A 16,289-nucleotide genomic window follows, 5' to 3' on the forward strand; every position below is an offset into this window, starting at 1 on the left:
GATAACTTTTAATGGGAAAAAATATTTCTATTACATACTTATAAATTTAAATGTTCACTTAAGAGTGAACTCTTATTTATAAAAGCAATACTTTGGGCTGTGTTTAATATTTTATTGCAAAGTTATTTACTTTTTTCTATTCAAAGTAGACCACTGCTAGTATAAATGATACAAAAATGTATTTAAAAGAATACAAAAAAGATAAATAATCAGATGAACATAATCCATTAATAAAAGAGAGAACTACAGGTCAGTATTTCTCATGAATATAGAAACAAAATTCCTTACCAAAATATTAGCAAATAGAATTTGGTAATACATAAAAAGAATTATACACCACGATAAACATGTTTATTGCCTGAATGATAGGCTGGTTCAATATTTTAAAAATCAAACAATGTAATATATCATATTAATAGATAAAGAAGAAAAATTACAAGATTATATCAACTGATGCAGAAAATGCACCTGACAAAATTCAATAGTCATCATGAGAAAATTCCTCAAACAAACTAAATAGAGCAGAACTAACTTCCTAAACTTGATAAAAAGCATCTATAAAAATCCCATTGATAACACAATGAAGAAAGACTGAATGCTTTCCCTTAAGATCAGGAAAAAGGTAAGGATATCTGCTCCCACTACCATAATTCAACACAGTGAAATTCTAGACAATGAAGTCAGCTTAGGAAAGGAAATAACTGGCATACAGATTGGAAAGGGAGAAATAAAACCATTCTTATTTGTAGACAGCATGGTGGGCTTTGTAGAAAATCCCAAGGAATCTACAAAAAATCTTCCTATAACTAAAAGGAAAGTTCAGTAAGGTAACAGAATAGTAATACAATATTAATAAGCAAAAATCCATTGTATTTCTATATGTTGGCAGTGAACACAGATGCCAAGATTAAACTACAATGTCATTTACAACCACTAAAAGAATGAAATACACTGATTAGAACAGTTTATTTATAGATATGCATAAAATACATAGGTGTAAACCTAACACAACATATACAGGACTTACATGCTGAAAACTATACAATGACGATGAAAGAAATCACAGAAGATCTAAAAACTGGAGAGAATATAATTTTCATGAATGAAAGACTCAACATAGTAAACTAGTTATCCCCAAGTAGATAAACAGTTTAAAGTTCCTATAAAACTCCAGCAAGACTCTAGTAGATACAAACAATATTATTTTTAAATTTATATGAAAAGGCAAAGGATAGAGTAGCTAAACAACTGGGATAAGAACAAAAAAAGTGGGAGGAATCACACTTGATGGTGTGGTTTCTATGGAGGGTGAGACACTTAGATCAGTTGAACAGGATAAAAAACTCAGAAAGAGCTTACAAGTATGGCTAATTGATTTCTCATAATTATACGAAAGCAATTCAATGAAATAAGTCTTTTCAACAAATGGTGCTGGAGCAATTAGACATCCATAGGCAAAAACGAAAACAAAACCAAACAGAGTAAAACCCACATTGAATCTAAACTTCATCCCTGATACAAAAATTAACTAAAAATGGATCACAAATTGAAATGTAAAATGTAAAACTACAGTTTACCTTTGGCCACCGACAGTGGGATAGGACTCAGAAGAGCCAACAAATCTGGTTATTACCCTGAACCAATGTGTATTCTAATGTTCATCCTAGAAAGAGATGCTAACAAAGCTGGCTGCCTCAATGGCACTAAAAGTAGAGCTTTAGAACGAGGAATGCACTGTGGTTTTGGTGCACTTTAGTGACAATTCGGCCAAGAAAAGTCACACAATGATTTTATTTTATACTTATACATTTCCATGTCTTATTATAAAGTGAGAAAAGAGACCTCAACACAACCAAAAGTTATATATTCATGTCATATATTTTCATGTTTATTTTTCATTGTCATATTTTTCTCATTTCAGAAAAAAAAATTTGTTTTGGTTCAGGAGAGAAAATGGTTTTATTTAAGGAAAATCACATAGTTTAAGGAAACTTTTCAAAAAGAGGGTGTCTTGCAGTGTAGCCCTTAACAGCTCCAGATGGTCAATGCTATGAAAGGACACACCCTCTGCTGTTTTACGGTGACCCTGGGGTCACAAATCATGTCTAAGATGTAAGACTCATCCGTTTTTCTGAACAGTCAGGTTGCTGTTTAGCAGTATCCATCTAATTTATCTCGAGCCAAATCTCAGCAATGACAAAAGTAACTGATTAGCACAAAACTTAGCCAAAGAAATAAATGTCTATTGATTTAAGCAGCCCAGAGAGTCATTCTGAGCCATAAACAAGAGAACCATTCTGAGGTTTAAATGATGGCAGACAGCAGTTCTGACATGGATGGGCAACACATTCAGGCACTATTTCCTAATTCTTGGAATGTTAAGAAAAAAATGTGAAAACAGCTACTAAAACTTTTTATTAAGACCTTTAAAAATGTTAATAAAGAATTTATCATTTCAATTTGGTATGTTCAAACATAAATATTCACACCTTTCTTTTTTGTTAGGGAAAAAAAAAGTATTTTCCATTATGATAATGAAATTGCCTTGAACCTGCATAGAAAATAATACACAAAATAATGCAACATACTAAATAAAGTAATAAGGTTAATTTCTTTCCTGCTGTCACTAAATTCATGCTAACAGTCTCTCTTCAGCTTGACATCAATTAATGATTTTCATTCCAGACTCTTTGTCACAGTGTTCACCACCCTTTTCTCTAATTAAAATGGATGATGCATGATGAAGATAAAACACACAAGACTTCTGTTCTTGTAACATTTCTATTCATTAGAATTTTTGCTTTTACAATAAATGGCTTTTAACACTAATTGCAGTAGAGTAAAATGAAAATAACTTTTTTATGACTATGAAGTATAGTCCTTACATATCCAGAAAAGACACAAGGCTTAATAAGCACTACTATTAAGGAACCAACTTCTCAAGATAGAAAAATCAATGGTTCCTTAAATTACTCTACTGTGTTCAAAATACTTCTACCTCCAACATTATGAAGGCTCAATACATGGAATGTTCTGAATAATAAGTTTTTAAAAACTCCAAGAAACAGAAATTGACATTTAATGTTTTTAATTAAAAAAAAAAAACCACCGCTTTTAACATCTACAAAAGATAGGATATACTAATATTACTGTAACATACAAATTAAAATAAATTTCACATTGCTACATATTAGATAAGTGTAAACTATCTTCAAAACAATGTTCAAGAGCTTGAAATCAACTCTTTTGGGTAACATTTTGTCCCCCAACTTATTGTACTACCATATGGAAGCCTGATTCTGGGAACAAAGTTCCTGGATCTTTTCCCAACAATATTTCCTCTCTAAAAATTGGTATTAGAGAAATTCATCAAATAAAATCCTACTTTTGTGGCAGAACAAAATGTAAGCAACAAGGCAACTGGAAAAAACAGTTTCACCAAAGAGAGGTTTGTGGTCAACTGACTGAATGCTGACTTGCCCCTCAAAACAACTGAGCAAATGGCAGACATCAGAAATCTTCAATCTTCACCTTCCCCTGCTGGGCAAATCAAACAACTGCCATCTACCTAGATGTAAGCTGCCAATGGAGTATCTATGCTGAATTCCCCAAAGAAGGAAAACATCCCACTAAATATGAAGAGTTATCATTTTAAGTAGGATTTTAATATGCTTATAGTATTCGGGCAAAGTTGACTGGAAAAGCCTTCCATGTTCTGAATGGATTCTTAGAAAAAATTCTTGAATACGAACAACTGTTTTAAAGATACATTTCCAATTCAAGGGAAGAAGGCAGCTGTTGAAAACCACAATGGTTATAGTAGGTTAGGGATGGGGGAGTCAAACTTCATCCCTCAAAGCTACAATGAGGAAACAGCAGATTTATAATATAAAATAATTAAAAGTTGAAAAAAAGATCAAAGAAAAGCATTCACAGAGACAACACTACCCACTAACACAAACATAATTTTTCCAGAATCTACACAGCTACAAGAATGTAAACTCATCAGCAACCCTTTGTCTAAGCGTGGGTATAGAATTACTCACTTTGCTCAATGCTGAGCCCTTGAGAACTAGATCTAGACCCCAATTATCATCTCCGTATAGTGTTCCTTATTAACTCTAGCCCCACCAACCTCTCCCTTTCCCAAAGCTCTGTGGTCATCAAATTTCACAATTGATTATAATGTCTTATGTTGATTTTTTAATGTTATGAGGTTTAAATCTTTTCTCCATCTTAACAAAGGTAAGAAATTCTTGACAGAGGAACAATTATAATAAGAATAAAAATTTTATACCATCATTTTATTTATTAATACATTGTGAGCAAGAAAAATTCCTCTTTTATGCTAGCAAACCATTAGAATGATATCTGACTAACCAAAACACACCCACATACATACACACCCTCACTACACTCCCTCACAGATACTTGCTCATTCACTCACATTATGTTCCGGCTTTCACAAATGTCAAATCACCTACAATTATTTCCAACTCAAAGAGATGCTATAATGCCAAGTCTAAGAAAGCTCTAATCAAAAATAAAACTGACTTTCCTACTCCAGTTACAGATTGTCAATAAAATCTGTTTCAATTTGCCCAAGCAATGGTCCATTTTGGACTTCCAGGAAGTTAATAGATTCTTTAAAAATTTGTTCACCTGCACAATAAGTTCTTAAAATATGTCTGATAAACTAATCTCATTGTTTAGAACTGACTTTTCTGAAGGATTTAAGGGGCCAGAGAAACTATGAAGAACCCTGCTAAATTATAGAAACATATATTTTTCCACTAAAAGGATAAGCTTTAAAAGTTGAGTTGTATTTGAATGACAATATGTGACCTGCATGTAAAAATTATCCAGAATATCTGGGTTCTGATGTCAGAATTCAGGGAATCTGAATCCTAAATTTCAACCCCAAAAGAAGAGAAAACTGTCTATTCTTTTAGATGCACAAGGAATGCACATATTGTTGCTATATAGTTTATTCCTTCTGTAATTTCACTAATTCTTATTCACGCCCTTTAAAGAAACCACCCTTTAAAGAAACCTTACTACTACATTCTGATACATATTTTTAAAATGATAATCTTACAAAAACTAACAAATAAACACATGCCATCTCTGAAAAGGATCTTATCAACTAAGAAAGACCACAAAAAAAGTTTCTATCAAAATTTCAAGAACTTACTCAAAGCAGATATTGGAAACAGCTGGTAAAACTGAAAAGAGAAATGCCAGTGATTCGAAACTGGAGGCAAAAAGGCCAGAAATTTTTATTTCTTGAATGTTGTATCTATATGAGATATGAATATTCATTAAACTTATTGTGATCATCATTAAAAAAAAAAACTCAATTCTGATTTCTACAGCCAGTTAGATGAATGACCTGGACATGGCTAAACTAAAGAGCCAATGGTCTTTACGTGTCATCAGTATTTCCCAAATGACACTTAATTCTGAGAGATACTAGTATTTTGTGGGAAAAAATAGTGAAGAAGGATGTATATCTATGAGTAAATAAGTTAGGAAATGATGATTCTCTAGGCTGTAGGTTTCCCAGGTGGCGCTAGGGGTATAGAACATGCCTGCTGATGCACAAGATGTATGAGACGTGGACTCAACCCCTGCGTCAGGAAGATTCCCTGGAGGAGGGCATGGCAACTCACTCCAATATTACCTGGAGAATCCAATGGTCAGAGGAGCCTGGCGGGCTACAGCCCAGAGGGCCACGTAGAGTCGGACACGACTGAAGCAACTTAGCAGGAACATGCCCAAACACATTTTGGTGACTCACAATGTATATGAACAGAATTAGGTTGTTGAGAAATAATGGAGTAAAGAAATATGCATAAGCTGCTTTTAACCAAGTGTTTCTCAAATATATTTGCATGTGGAGCCCTTTTTCTGCTGATGAATGCTGTTTAGGAAGCCCCACAACGCAATATTTATATACCATTAAAATATAAATGAAGCTATCAACAGAGCAAGAATACAGTAGAATGCCAAAGATTACTTCTGACACTGAATTAACAGAAAAATCCATTGATGTGCTTTATACTTGAAGCTCAATGGGCCCAGAGTTACAGAGATCATGTAATTGAACCTGTGCTATTTTGGAGTCAGAGCCCCATCCTTTTGTGAGGTGCAATGAGCTAATGTGCCTGCGTGCATGCTCAGTTGCTCAGTCACGTCTGACTCTTTGTGACCACACAGACTGTAGTCCACCAGGCTCGTCTGTCCATGGGATTCTCCAGGGCAGAATACTGAAGTGGGTGGCCATGCCCTTTCCAGGGAATCTTCCTGATCCAGGGATTGAACCTGCGTCTCTTGTATCTCCTGCATTGCAGTTACTGGGGCAAGTCCCTAAATGTACTTAGTCACTCAGTCATGTCTGACCCTTTGCAACCCCATGGACTGTAGCCTGTCAGGCACCTCTGTCCATGGGGATTCTCCAGACTAGAATACTGGAATGGGTTGCCATGCCCTCCTCCAGGGGATCTTCCCTACCCAGGGATTGAACTGGGATCCCCTGCATTGCAGGCGGATTCTTTACCAGCTGAACTACCAGGGAAGTCCAAATGAGCTAATGCATGCATGCATGCTAAATCGCTTCAGTCGTGTCCAACTCTGTGCGACCCCATAGACAGCAGCCCACCAGGTTCCCCCGTCCCTGGGATTCTCCAGGCAAGAACACTGGAGTGGGTTGCCATTTCCTTCTCCAATGCATGAAAGTGAAAAGTGAAAGTGAATTCGCTCAGTCGTGTCCGACTCTTAGCGACCCCATGGACTGCAGTCCACCAGGCTCCTCCATCCATGGGATCCTCCAGGCAAGAGTACTGGAGTAGGTTGCCATTGCCGAGCTAATAGGGGCTACCAAATGTGGTCAACAGCATCACTGAACAGGTAGGGTACCAGGCTCAGTGCTCAAAGCTGGAAATCAAAATAGCACATCTCAGGATCAGCTAACTTCACCCTTGCTGTTTTACTTCTCAGTAGACCTCAGGCACAGAGGCTTTGGCTCTGACAGGGGAGAGAGGGGAGAGCTGGTGAAGCCCAAAGACAGCTCCACACCAGGATCGTTCTCCTCTTTTCTCCAAGTAGACAGCATGTATCCGAGACCCCAGCTCCCAGTGACGGCAGCGAGTGGAAGGAAAGGCAGGGAAGGGAGCAAGAATGCAGGCAAATTACAGCTCAGACCTCTGCTCCGAAGAATCTAACTTACTTTCACTATCTAAACAGATATTAACAAGGTAGGAAAAACTATTTTCAACTACATTGTCCTTTCGATTTTTCAATATTCTATCGAGTCATATTCAGGCTTCATGGATTCGTACAGACAAAAAAAATTATTTTGGTATGTGGACCTGACATAACTAATAACTAAGGAATATCAGGTTTTATATTTTTAGATAGAATCAGCCGAAATTATTTTTGGAACTCAAATAGCTACAGTAGTAAATAATATTACAGGAGATGTTTCACTGCCCATCAGCAATGAAGGAAAAGCTGTCATGAGAATATAGGCAGTGGCTTATTTAGTGTTCTCTATTACCTCCAGTCAGGTTCTTCCCAAAGAAGCTGCAGTTTTCATTCTCAAATGGAGCAATGCCAATGCCAATAGACAGAACAGGAAAGAGGGTTTATAAAAGCAAAATTGCTTTATCAAAATAACACACACTAAACAAGTACCACTTATGCAATCCAATGAGTCTCATATATTCCCCTGCTCAGTTACAGGATCCATGAGTTTAAATAAAACATACTTGTAAAAACTGTTATTGAAACATGCAGTCAAACAGTTTTCTTGAATTATGAGACTAATTGATTTTTTTTAATGGACCATTCACTTGTTCCCTGACCCTAAAAGATTCTTTATTCTAGGCCTCTTGTACGTTGTAAATTCATTAGGACCAACCTAGTTCCCAGAAGTATTGCATCATTAGAGGTGCAGAGATGAGGATTAAAAGCAAAGTGGAGAGGTGAACTGTGCCTTAGGCAAATTAATAATACAAGTGAAGCCATTATGTAAAACCATTGTTTGGCGGTAAAAATTTGACTATGCATTATAAAGGATTTTGGAAAATGTTGACACAATTCTGCATTGAAACAGAGCAGCTCATCTTAAACTGCAAAAAAGGAAATATTTAGAATATGAAAAATGGTGCAGGATTAACGACACTCTTCCCCTAAGCTGGCATCAAGATAGGGAGACGTATAATGTTTCTTCCTGCCCATTAAATTATTCTGTAACTAAATCACATATTTGCCTGTGGATAAATCTGAGTTCATACATTTACCTGGTATATACTCTTCCTTAAAGGATAAGAAAGTCTTTTAAGGTAGATGTTTATACTGCTGCTGCTGCTGCTAAGTCACTTCAGTCGTGTCCGACTCTGTGTGACCCCATAGACGGCAGCCCACCAGGCTCCCCCGTCCCTGGGATTCTCTAGGCAAGAACACTGGAGTGGGCTGCCATTTCCTTCTCCAATGTGTGAAAGTGAAAAGTGAAAGTGAAGTTGCTCAGTCATGTCCAACTCGTAGCGACCCCATGGACTGCAGCCTACCAGGCTCCTCCATCCATGGGATTTTCTAGGCAAGAGTATTGGAGTGGCTTGCCATTGCCTTCTCAGGATGTTTATACTACTGAATACTTAAAAGCCATACTCCACACACTGAGAACACTAGGTGTCCGGTTCTAAAAATAGTGAGTTTATTAAGTTTGGGAATGTCTAAATTGGTGAGGATTAGAGAGAGTCAGAAAAGCAAGAAACGTGGAATGTCTTTTTTTTAAATTGGAGAAGAACTGGAAGAACAGACTCAATTTTGTAAAATAGATTAAAAGGGCATAATTTTTCCCACTTATATATTTTATAAACTGCAAAGCTATAAATAGAGAATCACACCATTCCAGAAAAACACAAAAGCATAACCCTCAGGAGTATAAGAAAGATGAATGAAAAATATCCAAACATGAATCACTTCTGACAGAAAAGCCTGTCTTTTCTTTCTGTCCTTGTTAAGAACGAGATCAAAGGTGCCACAACTCTAGAATTATAGTAAGAATAGTCGACTTAGCCTTAGAGATGCTGGGTTACAACCCTAGCTGTGGCTGATATTTAGCTTTATAACCTTGATCAAAGTAATTTTTCATCCATTTCATTGGTCTGTGGGTTCCCACCATGAAATGATTCAGTAGATAACAATCTTTCAGGAAGAGATGGAGAAACATTTAAGTAAAAAATGTCACACAAAATATGATAGCAAAACAGGAAGAGGAAAAAGAAATAGATGTCTGACTTCATAGGAAAACAACATAGTAAAAAATCGATAGCCTCCTCAATTCTTATTAAAAATAAAAATATTTTAAATGAGATATAAAAACTCAAATAGTTTTATTTCCAGATGAATATTTCTTTAAAATTATTATAATATACTACATACTCATAGGTGAATGAGACAGAATATTACATATTTTTGCCATTTTCAGTGATCATTAATTCTGATTTATTTTCTCTTAATATCCATGCTTCTATGCCCTACCATCTTCTATGCAAAGGTCTTAACCAAAACCAATAAAATTCATTTCAACGCCACAAAGTAAAATAAGGTTTTTTCCTTTTAATTGTTTTTACATTTTACATCCAACCATCAGTATTTGGACTGACACGGAAAAATAAAAGTAAATGGATAAAATACAAATTTCATAAATAAATTTCTTTATATTAAAAAAAAGAAAGAGTAGAAAGGAACAAAAGTGCCTCCCTTGAACGAGGTCCACCCAAATAACTGGAATCTACCTTTCCTGTTCCTGCTTCATCCGTACTCTCTCCTCTTCTGACGTAAGGGAGTCCTGTATTTTTATTTTACCCGTTTTCTCAATCTTGTCATCTTTTCGATGTTTGCCAAACCTGTTGATAACAAAAAATTCTAACTTGTCAATGTATACAAAATGCATTGTCGTCCTCCTGGGATAAAGACCTATGCACTCAACAAAGTGTGAGCATCCTAAAAATGAGGGCCCAATGCCTCGTGCCCAGTATTAATATTTTCAGACAAATTACTTTAATCCACTTTAATTGCAACTTTCCAGAGAAAACCCATCTTTGGAAATGGCCTCCATAGCTGTTTTTTTTAGTCAACAGAAAAATAACAAAATCCTTATGATTCATCCTTATTAAACACACAATCCATAAATGCATAGAACTGAGTGCCAGAGGATAAAAATCTGCATCAGAGTTGGTTTCTCTTAGGACTACAGAATGCAAATCCACAAACATCGTTTTAATGATATCTTCACAAACAACTATTCTTTATTTTCACAGTCAGGTTTATTGGCAAATGTGTCATACTTTAAACACTGACAAACAAGGTCATATTTGCAAGGTTCAAAGCAAAAAAGGATAATTTACACTCTGACCATACTTTGGGCTTATTAAACTGAAAGCTTTAAGGCAGTCTCAACAAATACTGTTCCTAAACCTGATGAAACGCTATTGCCAAATGTGGCATCTCTTACTTGGAAATCTGTATCTGATCAAAAACAAACATGAGGAACAAACACGTGATTCAAAGACAGTCCACACACATTTCCACAGATGGGCACTGAATTCTAGGCTTTCCAAGAAAACACTAATATTATTCCCTTCTGTATCCTAAATGCCTCAGAAACCCCAGACTTGGTATCCATTCTTTTTCCTGCTCTGTTGCTTTTTTCTACTTTTCTCCAGACCAGACCATGTTGCCTGGAAGGCATGTGCTCCATCCCCAGAAATATCATTCATCTGGAGTGATTTGGTCACCAGATGTTTCAAAAAACAACTCTTTTATAGACAGTTATTCAACTACACATTCACAAGTATATAAAGTATATTGAGAATTCTCAATTGAGCACAAAGTAGGAATGTGGCTTATGGTGATAATCATACTGAAAAAGAGAAGAGTAAAAGGGTAGGATCAAAGTTGATATAAAAGAAAGAGAGAGAAAAAAAGTGACTTTGCTGGCAGTCCAGTGGTTGGACTTTGACTTCCGATGCAGGGGGCACGGTTTCAATCCATGGTCAGGGAGCTAAGACACCACATGCCTAACGGTCCAAACACCAAAGCATAAAACAGAAGCAATATTGTAGCAAATTCAATAAAGGCTTTTAAAAAACTGGTTAACTTTAAAAAAAAAAAAATCTTCAAAAACAAAAAAAGAGACAAAAATCTCAATTACTAGAATGGTTGGGAGCATACATCTTTCTTTTTTGATATAAATATGATTGCAAATATGCAGCATTTGAGTAGACGGGAATACCTCCTGTGTTCACTGAAGTAACACTATGTTATAAATCAGTAAGGGAAAGCATTCTGAAAAGGTTAAAACAGAAAACAGTTAAAGCATCACCACTACTATTCCTTTAAAATTATCGGTATCATTAAATGGCATTGAAAACTGCCCATGAAATTAACTTTCACAAAGCAAACATATCCCTAAATTTTAATGTTATTTAGAAATTAGAAGATCATTTCTGTTGCAAAAAGAAAAAAATAAATAAATAAATTCCCTAGAAACCTAAGCCCAGAAACTAATGACTTCCTACAAAGGAGAAAATATGTAGCATGCTTTTTAAACTTATAAATACAAAGCTTTAAAAATAAAAAACTTTCCTTTGTTTTTGCCAATATGTCAGTAATGCCTAGGAAGTAAACACAATCAGTATCTTTGTGGTTGCTGCGCAGCCGCTAAGTTGTGTCCAACTGTGAACCCACGGACTGCACCATGCCAGGCTTCCCTGTCCTTCACAAACTCCCAGAGTTTGCTCAAATTCACGTCCATTGAGTCGGTAAAGCCATTCAACCATCTCATCCTCTGTTGTCCCCTTTTCCTCCTGCCATCAATCTTTACCAGCACCAGGTTCTTTTCCAAGGTGGCCAAAACACTGGAGCTTCAGCTTCAACATCAGTTCCTCCAATGAATATTCAGGCTCAATTTCCTTTAGGACTGACTGGTTTCATCTCCTTGCTGTCCAAGGGACTCTCAAGAGTCTTCTCCAGCACCATAATTTGAAAGCATTAATTCTGCGGTGCTCAGCCTTCCTTATAGTCCAACTCACATCCGTACATGACTACTGGAAAAACCATAGTTTTGACTGTGCAGATCTTTGTCAGCAAAGTGATGTCTCTGCTTTTTAATATGCTGCTGCTGCTACTGCTAAGTCGCTTCAGTCGTGTCCGACTCTGTGTGACCCCATAGACAGCAGCCCACCAGGCTTCTCCATCCCTGGGATTCTCCTGGCAAGAACATTGGAGTGGGTTGCCATTTCCTTCTCCAATGCATGAAAGTGAAAAGTGAAAGTGAAGTTGCTCAGTTGTGTCCAGCTGCAGCCCACCAGTCCATGGGATTTTCCAGGCAAGAGTACTGAAGTGGGGTGCCATTGCCTTCTCCGAATATGCTGCTAGGTTTCTCATAGCTTTTCTTCCAAAGAGCAAGAGTCTTTTAACTTTATAACGACTATCTTTATAGAATGAATTAACAAAAGAGCAAACCAAAACAACTGACACATCTCAGGAAAAGCCATCATCTAAAACACAATGTTCATTCATCTGACAGAAATTTATTGAGCATCTACAAGGGGTTCAGGGAAGAGTGCAGGGCTGGACAAATTAATTTGTGTGTCGTCAGCATGTAGGTATTATTTAAAGCCCATGTGAATCCCATTGTGAAAATTCTGCAACACTGAGGCATCTGGAAATATAAAAGGCATTAAATTCTAACTTTAAGAAAAATGTCAAGTTGACATCTTAACGCATGACAGTTACTTATAACAGGGATTCATAAGGTAAATCATTTAACCATTTAGTTTCTCAGTTCATAAATACCCTTCAAACATTACATTGTCACCATATTGCCCTGTTTCTTGTGTGGTACTGGTTCTCATTCTGGATTATATACGTTCAACCCTGTATTATATTTGAGAAACACTACCATGGCACCAGCAATATCATCTATCTGAACCAAAGTGAAAGTTGCTCAGTTGTGTCCAACTCTTTGCAACCCCATAAAATCCATGGAATTCTCCAGGCCAGAATACTGGAGTGGGTAGCTTTTCCCTTTTCTAGGACATCTTCCCAACCCAGGGATCAAACCCATGTCTCCCACAGTGCAGGCAAATTCTTTACCAGCTGAGCCACAGGGAAGTCGAAGAACACGGGTGGGTGGTACAGCTTAATCTTATAGGAATCTGCCCTTTGAGTTAATAATCCAGGGGGAAACTGAGGTGGTGACTTCTCCATGTTTTAAAGCAGTTTAGCTATTTTCAGCCCCAATCTAACACTGAGTTTAATTAGCTATTGTTAAGATATTTTTTTTCAAATGGTCTCTGTCCTATTTTGTTAAGAAAGTTTCAGTTTTCTAACTCAGTCTACCAACTTTTAGTTTTTTTTAATCTAAAATACACAATTAAAAAGAAAAAAAAAAACTGTGAATCCCAACTCATATTTAAGAACTGAATTTTTCTTTAATTGTATTTGTTGTCAAAATATTAGTTTCCTAGGCTGCCTGCTGGGGCTTCTCAGGTGGCTCAGTGGTAAAGAATCGCCTGCTAATCAGAAGACACAGGTTCAATCCCTGTGTTGGGAAGAGCCCCCTGGAGAAGGAAATGGCTACCCACTCAAGTATTCTTGCCTGGAAAATCCCATGGACAGAGAATCCTGGTGGGCTACAGTCCACTGGGTTGCAAATAATCAGACACAACTTAGCAACAGACTTTTTTTTTTACTTTTCAGGCTGCTGCCAATCATCAGAATATATATACTATTTTATTATTTGTAAATTTATTATCAAACTGCTATACTTTCCTTTTTAAAATTACAGATTCAAATTAATATAGGAAAAAAGTGAATGAACCATAGATAAAATGTGTATAGGTTAGTTTTTGGACATTTCCCTTCATGCCTGCTTTAGTTAATAAATTATGTGATTTCTTTAAGGCATACTATAAAAGCATAGCACATTACTTGATAATTGGGGTAAAAACAGATCCCTCAGCTGTAATTTTTTGACAGGATGAAATAAAGACTGTAAATGAAAAAAAAAAATACACCAGCCATTCTACAGTATAAAAAGAAAGAAAAAAAAACAGGTAGCTATATTCTCATCACTCTAATTGCCAATCTATTCTAGTGTTCATCTTAATTTACAGTTGCTTAATTCTTCCTGAAAGAGAGACAGAGGAGGTCACTGAGAAATTCCAGCCACACTTATACTCACACAGTCAGTTTCAGAGCTGAAATCAGTAATCAACCTATGAAGACAATCGTTTAATAGCAAGATGCTTAGAAACTTGGAGGACATCAATTACATTTATTTTATTATCTTTGAAAAGCCACCAATGAATTTCAACTAGGTCATTTTCCAAGGAACAGAATAACTGAAAAAATATTATGTTAATAATATGTCCAGGAAGCAAACCCATTCCCAGGAAAGAATCAGTCTCACGAACTGCCTTCTAACTACCCCAAACACATGTTCAAAAAGAAATCACCACCACTTCTGGAAGAATTTGGTGGTTAAATCTTATGATATAGTAATACAGTAGAATGACCTTTGTTTTTTAATAGGGACAAAAAGACAAATAGAGAGCTTGAGAAAAAAATTGATAGGGAAAAATTGCTCTATTGGCATTCCCCTATAGAGATAAAAGGTACAATGAAAAAAAAAATGCCAGCAAGCCACTGAAGTCTCCCTCACAGAAAGATACAGTGGATGAGTCCGTCTTATCAGAGTGAAATTGATTGCTTAAACATATGGCTCTCTTCATAAAGGATACAGCAATGCTTTCATTCAGCTAAAGTAATCTTCACGTAATCTGCTAAATGGGTTCCACCATGATGCCCTACAAATGAGATCACGGCTGTCTGCCATATCAGCCATATATATTATTACTGCAAAGAGTGATGGGCAGGATGCGAGCTTGTTGATGAATGGAGGAGGAAAAAAAAGCAAAACCCACAAACCAACCATCATAATGGCTTGCAACGAAATTCTGTTGTTTTTTACAGAAAGAGCTGTCGTGGGAAATTAACTACTGTAAGAGGTTTGTGCTTTTCAACAAACATTTTGGTTTTTAGAAAATTAACCTCATTCTCTCTGTGGTATCAATAACACTGAACTCTTCCTATATTTTATACTGCTACTCTGATGCTGGGAAAGGTTGGGGGCAGGAGAAGGGGACGACCAAGAATGAGATGGCTGGATGGCATCACCGACTCTGTGGACATGAGTCTGAGTGAACTCCGGGAGTTGGTGATGGACAGGGAGGCCTGGCGTGCTGTGATTCATGGGGTCGCGGAGAGTCGGACACGACTGAGTGACTGAACTGAACTGAACTAAAATCAGAGATTTTTTTTTAATTGGACGATAATTGCTCTGCAATATCGTGTTGGTTTCTGCCATACATCAACACTAATCAGCCACAAGTCCCTTCTAAACCCCTCCCATCTCCCTCACCATCCCACCCCTCTAGGATGTCAGAGCACTGGGCTGAGTTCCCTCACATGGCCAATTCCCGTTTGCTCTCTATTTTACGAAACTGCAATACTTTGGCCACCTCATGCGACGAGTTGACTCACTGGAAAAGACTCTGATGCTGGGAAACGTTGGGGGCGGAAGGAGAAGGGGACGACCGAGAATGAGATGGCTGGATGGCATCACCGACTCTGTGGACATGAGTTTGAGTGAACTCCGGGAGTTAGTGATGGACAGGGAGGCCTGGCGTGCTGTGATTCATGGGGTCACGGAGAGTCGGACACGACTGAGCGACTGAACTGAATGTACATGTTTCCGTACTATTCTCTCAATTTGCCAACCTCCTCCTTCCCCCACTGTGTCCCCAAGTCCGTTCTCTATGTCTGCATCTCTATTGCTTCCCTGCAAATAGGTTCATCAGAACCATATCTCTAGATTCCATATGCATGCGTTAATATACGATATTTGTCTTTCTCTTTCTGAATTACTTCACTTAGTACAAAAGGCTCTAGTTTCATCCACCTCAAAATCAGAGATCTTTAGGAGGGACTAGACTGAACGATAACATACAACAGGCTGCTATAAAGAAAATAAAACTAGTTTTGTAATGATAGGGTTTTTCCTAATATCATACTTGAAAACACAAGAGGAAGAAGAAAGTTTTAAATCTGCTGCCATATTTAAAAATCAACACACAGACTAACTAGAACCAATTAACTTGTAAGTTTTGAGGAATGATTTTTAAAATAAGATTTTCTTGCAAAAAACTCACTGA

General features: G+C 36.9%; 1 protein-coding gene across 11 annotated transcripts in view; it reads right to left on the bottom strand.

Moving 5' to 3' along the window:
- Window positions 1–16,289, bottom strand: part of PARD3 (par-3 family cell polarity regulator) — a 601,533-nt gene that overhangs the window by 146,463 nt on the left and 438,781 nt on the right. For 8 of the 11 annotated variants that reach the window (XM_055428014.2, XM_055427976.2, XM_055427996.2 and 5 more), the window contains one exon: window positions 9,804–9,914. The exons of the other annotated variants lie outside the window; for them this stretch is intronic. In XM_055428014.2, coding sequence (XP_055283989.1) covers window positions 9,804–9,914 — 111 coding nt within the window. The remainder of the gene's footprint in view (window positions 1–9,803; window positions 9,915–16,289) is intronic. 11 annotated transcript variants of the gene reach the window in all.

Source organism: Moschus berezovskii, chromosome 15 (assembly GCF_049115385.1).
Source record: "Moschus berezovskii isolate FMDL1 chromosome 15, NW_MosBer_1.0, whole genome shotgun sequence".
NCBI classification, from domain to species: Eukaryota; Metazoa; Chordata; class Mammalia; order Artiodactyla; family Moschidae; genus Moschus; species Moschus berezovskii.